The 6,452-nt window shown below is 42.2% G+C and overlaps 1 protein-coding gene across 1 annotated transcript; it reads left to right on the top strand.

The window, feature by feature from the left end:
• The first annotated feature begins 3,093 nt into the window (after positions 1-3,093).
• Positions 3,094-5,447, top strand: LOC121970600 (terpene synthase 10-like). The gene is made up of 7 exons (XM_042521402.1): positions 3,094-3,357; positions 3,435-3,708; positions 3,782-4,166; positions 4,233-4,451; positions 4,528-4,666; positions 4,756-5,001; positions 5,092-5,447. The coding sequence occupies exons 1-7, from the start codon at positions 3,124-3,126 to the stop codon at positions 5,383-5,385; spliced, it is 1,791 nt and encodes a 596-aa protein (XP_042377336.1). The 5' UTR covers positions 3,094-3,123; the 3' UTR covers positions 5,386-5,447.
• The last annotated feature ends 1,005 nt before the right edge of the window (positions 5,448-6,452 follow it).

The following is a 6,452-nucleotide window of genomic DNA, read 5'->3' as shown; positions in this document are numbered from 1 at the left end:
GCCTGGGCCTCCTCCACATTGATGTATTCGTTGGCTTTATGCAGCATGTGGTCGTAGTCCCGAGGCGGCTTCCGGACGAGCGATCGGAAGAAGTCACCGTCCACGAGCCCTTGCGTGAACGCGTTCACCATTGTTTCCGAGGTGACCGTTGGAATGTCCATGGCCACCTGGTTGAAGCACTGAATGTACGCTCGGAGCGGCTCCCTCGCGCCTTGCTTGATGGCAAACAAGCTGACGCTGGTCTTCTGGTGGCGCCTACTGCTAGCAAAATGATGGGGGAACGCCATTCGGAATTCCTTGAAACTTGTGATGGAGCCGTCCGGCAGTCTTCGAAACCACCGATGCGCCGATCCCGAAAGCGTTGTGAGGAACACTCGGCATTTCACACCATTTGTGTACTGATGCAGAGTGGCGGTACTGTCGAATTTACCCAGGTGGTCGTCTGAGTTGGTTGTCTCGTTGTACTCCCCGATCGCAGGGGGCACATAATGCCGCGGCAGTGGATCGCGAAGAATGACATCTGAGAACTGCCGGTTGGTCCGCTCGGGCGATGCATCCGATCGGGGCGCCTTTCCTTTTCTGACGTCCCGGATGGGTGCCTCGTCTGATGAGGATCCCTTGTCTTGATTGGCTTGCGCCACCTCCGAGGGCGTCTGGAACAGAGCCCGATGAAAAGGTATTGGGGAGGGCGGCGCCCCCATCTGAGTGCCGGCTGACCCCTTGTTTTGCTCCCATATTGAGAGCTGCTCCTGCCGGTCTTCGGGTGACGCTCGGGCCCCCGAAGCTGATGTTGCTTGCTGTACTGCCCGCTCGGCCTGAGCTTTCTGCTGTTGCTCCACAATTTTCGCTGCTCGCGCTTGGACGAGTGCTTCGAGCTCTTCAGGAGAGAGCGTTACCAAAAGTTGACGTCCAGCTTCTTCCATCTCCTCGACTCGGATTCAGGTGCGTTCCCACAGACGGCGCCAATTTGATCCTGTCCGAGCGCTGAGTCGACGGACGCTGGGGACGTGGCACGCTCCGCTGTCTCCGACTGGTGGTGTAGCCTTCCAACGAACCTGCAAGGAAGCCGAGCGGGGAGGGGTTTCCCGGCGACGGCCCTCCGACGCTCAAGTCAGGCAACGAGAGAGGCAGAGTAACGAGGCTACAGTAGAAATGTGTGCATACCTTCGTCGACGTCTGGGGTCTTTATATAGGACCCCGGGGGAGCACAGGCACGTTTTTCGATGTGTGCACGCTTCTCCAAACATACCTTAACAAGTCTGTGTCAGAAAAGTACCTCTGGCGCCATTCCGTAATCGTTCGAGCATATCCCGGATGTGACGGTGGAAGCTTCTACCGTATGATTCTGTGTACGGCTCGGCCGCCACCTCTGCTGTTTGTCGGCGGCAGGTGTCTCGAGGATGATATTATCCCCTGTCTCCTTTGTCCTCTTGCGTTCCTTGTCTGTTCCGTGGCCGAGCGGATCGGCCGCTCGGCAGGCATATTACTTCTGCATCGGTCATATGCTCGGATGAGACTGCTCCTGCCTGTGTTGCCTTGTACACCGGCCGAACGGACAACCCGCTCGACCCTTGAAACATTTTTACCTTAGAGCATCGGAAACCTGACTCCTAGTCGGGTTGTCTTTCATTCGGTTCGGAGGATTCACGGCCGGTCGGCCTGCGGGGCCTTGTCGGTAGGCCTGCCTCGTCCGGTCGACCGGTCTCCAGGTTGACTATCTTGACCTTTGACCTCCATGTGCCGTTTACCCCCCGCTGACGAGGGTCCCCCATTCTTATCACCGGATCAATAATCATATAATCAATATTATATATAATAACTTGAACGAAACATATCTAAATTAATGTATTCTCTCAAAATATCATGGGCATTTTTTTTAAAAAAAAATCCCCTAAAATTTATGATCTTCATTGATTTTTATAGAGTTGCCTAACTGTTTGTTTGTTTTCAAATCTAATTTCACCTCCAGGAATCAAATGCATTAAGTACAATGGTCAATTTGTATTCCCCATTGCCTACGATGACATAAGGAAGTCAAAGCCAACAATTTGTGGTTGACCAAGTCGATTCGCACCTGGTTGGTATGTTAATTTTTTATACTTTTATTGTCCTTTTTTTAAAAAAGGTCGTGTTATTATTTTTATTAAAAAATCACTCGTCAACAGTGAGTTTGAAAATATACATATATTTTTGCATCAGTAGCTAGGTTACGTAATAAATCAATATTGCCGTGCTATGGAACATTTTTTTTTTGTTGGTAAAATTTCTCTCTTTACTTAATTTACCCTCGATTTTATATTAAGAAACATCATCAAAGTTTACATTTTTAGATTCGAAGTTCTTTTATTTTTACCTTACTGTAAATCCGTAATGAAACTATTTAAAAATTACAAAGAACTAAAATTGATGAATTATCCTCAAGTGCCAAGCTTAACTTTAGAGAGAAGTGAAAGACATATACTAAATTATAAATTTTTTCATGGTACATATAGTTTTATAAAATAATATAAAAACTTATCTTGAATCTTCGATAGGCTTGAATGATATCACAGATAGATAAGAATCCCACGTATGACTCCTCTAGTGGTATCCACGCGTATTAGATCATGAACTCGATACGATCCGTTAGGTGCTAGCCTCTTAGATCGATAAAGTCTTGAAAACACTACCGATCTCTTTCGATGGAAGAAAACAAAAAAGTTGACGAGGGAGAAATCGAGAGAAGAAATTTGTCATTTGAATTTTTTAGAGAATGATTACTTATAACCTCTAAAAAATACAAAAGAGTTAAATTCTCAATTAATTTATTATTTATGATATTTATTATGATAACCCTTCAAATAATTAATATTATTAATCATTATTATGATGATTTTTCGAATTCTTCAACGGAATACAAACTATATGTTTGTACTTTTGCGTCATCAATTGTTCATTTGATCTCTTAAACCGGCATTATTAATTAACTTCGACATGTTAAACAATTTATATTTTTAATGAATTTTTGTACTCGACGTGAGGCACAATTGTGCGCTGCTATATATATATGCTGCACTTGTTCTTCTCCTTTCACCAAATTATTTTTGATTGCAAACAAGTTTGGAAATAGCTAATAATCAAACAATGTCTATCTACTATACCAGCACTACTGTCTCTGCTCCCATGATATCCGTCCTCCCTCGTCGCTCAATGATCGTTGCTGCTGTCGAGCATCGAGGCCTACAGATGTTCCGACGAACTCTCCAGGTCCGATCATGCAGTGGCACTAGTCATGTAGCTCCCTTGCGGCGGTCGGCGAATTATCATCCAAACATATGGAGGGACGAGCATGTGCAATCCTTCACGAGCACCTCCACGGTATGTGAGTGTGGTTGTTGGTCGATCGTCGAAATTTTTATGTGTAACCTTTGTTTTAATTTGTTTTCTGTACGTAGGCGCAACAAGAAGAGAATCGTGAGAGAATAAACGTACTGAAGGAGCAGACCAGGAATCTGATACGCGAGAAGCAGCAAGTAGCAGAGCAGCTTCAACTGATCGACCAACTGCAACAGCTCGGCGTGGCGTATCACTTCAAAGACGAGATTGCTGACGTTTTAAGTCATCTTCATGCTTCTTTAGACCATGTGAGCTCGCAGCTCAAGGACGATCTCCATGCCACATCGCTGCTCTTCAGGCTCCTCCGAGCAAATGGCTTCTCTGTTTCACAAGGTAATTAATCAATGATCACTAATTAATCAATTGCTTCACAATTCTGACTGTTGCTGTTTGCAAAATTACTTAGGTTTGTTCGAGACATTTAGAGACGAGAAGGGAAACTTCGAAGCTCGCTGTGAGAACCAGATCAGAGGGCTTCTGAGTCTGTACGAAGCTTCCTACCTCGAGAAGGAAGGAGAGACTTTGCTAAAGGAAGCCATGGATTTTGCAACAGAGCAGCTGAAAGGATTCATGGAGGAGGGATCTGTTCCTGAGGCTGGCGGTCTCAGAGAACAGGTGGCCCATGCGCTGCAGCTTCCACTGAATTGGAGGTTGGAGAGAGCGCAGCACAGGTGGTTCATTGAAGCATGCCGTGGCGACGACACCATCAACCCTCTCCTGCTGGAGTTTGCTAGGCTCGACTACAATCTGGTTCAGGACATGTACAAGAGTGAACTCAGAGAGCTTTCCAGGTATATCAATTGCAACCAAGCATATATACTTTCGAAGTTTTTTATAAATAACAATTTCAAATGCAGATGGTGGTCGGGGCTCGGGCTTGCAGAGAAGCTGCCATTTTTCAGAGACCGATTACTTGAAAACTATCTGTGGGCACTTGGTTTCACTTATGAACCAGAAAGTTGGAGATGCAGAATGATCCAAGCAAAGTCCATCTGCTTGATTACATTGATTGATGATATTTACGATGTCTATGGAACCTTGGATGAACTCCAACTCTTCACTGATGCCATCGACAGGTGACAGGCATTCACCATCATCGATATCAAGTCATGTTTATCTCAACTATCTAAGATCGAGTGAGTTTTGTTGCAGATGGGACTTAACTGCCATGGACAAGCTTCCAGAATACATGAAATTATGTTTCTTTGCAATCTTCAACTTGGTGCACGAAGAAGGCTATCGGGTGATGAAGGAGAAGGGCTTGGACATTGTGCCTGACTTAAAGAAAGCAGTAAATTATAAACACTAATTCAATTTTCTTCATTTTCTTCTTCTTCTTCTTTGTTCTTGAATGAGTTGCTGTGGGTATTAAATTTTCAGTGGGGAGATCAAAGCAAATCATACTTTGAGGAAGCAAAATGGTTCCACCATGGCCAAACCCCCAAGCTCAAGGAGTACATGGAGAATGGATTGGTATCAATAGCTGGTCCAATCATTCTGTCTCATGCTTACTGCGTGGCCAAAGATTTAACTGGAGAGGCCTTGAAAATTTTTCCCAGTTACTATGAGATCACACGCTCTTCCAGCATACTTTTTCGTCTTTACGATGATATGGGCACTTCCACGGTAATTATATATACACACACTCGTTAATTGTATCTAGTTGAAGTAATCTAACTCATTGGAATCAAACAACATTTACTTTACTTACTACAGGACGAGCTAGAAAGAGGCGACGTGCCAAAATATGTTCAATGCTACATGCACGAGAAAGGTGTCTCAGAGGAAGTGGCGAGAAGGGAGATAAGAGAATTGATGAGGAAATATTGGAGAGAATTGAATGCATCTCTTAGTTGGGATTCTCCATTAGAGGAGTACTTCATGAATATACAAGTTAACATCCCTCGGACGGCTCAGTTCTTTTATCAGGATGGGGATGGATATGGCAAGGCGTATGGAGAAACTAAGTCTCAAATCATTTTGTTGCTCCTCGAACCTATCCAAATCTAGAATGAATTCATATAAAATTGTACCCTCTAGAGGGATCTATAACGTATCATCGAATTAAATAAATGAAAAGTTTTCTATTGTTCTATTGTTTCTTATATCAACTTCAACAAATTTGGCAAATACTTAAAGCTCCATTTTGAAAACTCCATCGAGAACAACATTTTCATCACAAGCTATTCATGTTATAGATTTGAACATTAACCTCGAGTATTAACAGCGCATTTGATGCAGAGGATTTGAATTTAAATATTTGTTTGGTTAATTTTCGGAGAAGTTTTTGTATTAATAATATTTTTTTGCAGTGTCGTCGTCTATTTTCATGTTTTCTGGTATTCTTCTAAAACAACAGGTTTTAGAGGATAATCACTATCCTCCTTGAGGTCAATTGGTATTAGTGTAAAAAGAAGAATAGGGAGAGAGCGAGAAATAATATAAGAACAATAAAATCTATTGTTGATTGATATTTGTACTAAGGACAATACAATATATAATGTTCAAAAAATACTTGGTCATTTGACCAATTAATAAATAACAGAATTATAATTATTCTAATGATTATAACAAAATTATTAGAATAATCCAAATACTAATTTGATTTGATTTGATGATTTAACCCGGTCAATTCTGGTGATTCTCTTTTATCTCTTTTACTCCCGACAAACTTAACTGGATATCTTTGACGTTGAGTTTGCTTGCTAACTTGTTGAAACGTTGTCTGGATAATGACTTAGTAAAGATTTAAGTGATTTGATCTTTAGCAGAAATATAAGAGACAAATAACTGCTGAGTTGTCACACGTTTATGAACAAAATGAAAATCAATTTCCACATGTTTTGTACGAGCATGAAAGATTGGATTTGCTGTGAGATATGTTGGTCCAATATTGTCGCACCAAATTTTTGGTGCAATATTTGATGCAAGATGAAGTTCAAAGAAAAGTGATTGAAGCCAAATAATTTTTGACGTTGTATTTTCTATAGCTTTATATTCTGCCTCAGTGCTTGAACAAGATATTATAGGTTGCTTTTTCGAATTCCATGAGATAAGATTTCGTCCAAAAAATATTG

This window comes from Zingiber officinale, chromosome 4A (genome assembly GCF_018446385.1).
Source record: "Zingiber officinale cultivar Zhangliang chromosome 4A, Zo_v1.1, whole genome shotgun sequence".
Classification (NCBI taxonomy): Eukaryota; Viridiplantae; Streptophyta; class Magnoliopsida; order Zingiberales; family Zingiberaceae; genus Zingiber; species Zingiber officinale.
This window is presented reverse-complemented; position numbering and strand designations above follow the sequence as displayed.

What these genes read in the sequence shown, in the direction of transcription:
- LOC121970600 (XM_042521402.1), top strand. Translation starts at nt 3,124, where the DNA reads ATGTCTATCTACTATACCAGCACTACTGTCTCTGCTCCCATGATATCC. An exon ending in CCTTCACGAGCACCTCCACG is followed by an intron (nt 3,358 to 3,434) that starts GTATGTGAGTGT and finishes TTCTGTACGTAG; the next exon opens with GCGCAACAAGAAGAGAATCG. An exon ending in TGGCTTCTCTGTTTCACAAG is followed by an intron (nt 3,709 to 3,781) that starts GTAATTAATCAA and finishes AAAATTACTTAG; the next exon opens with GTTTGTTCGAGACATTTAGA.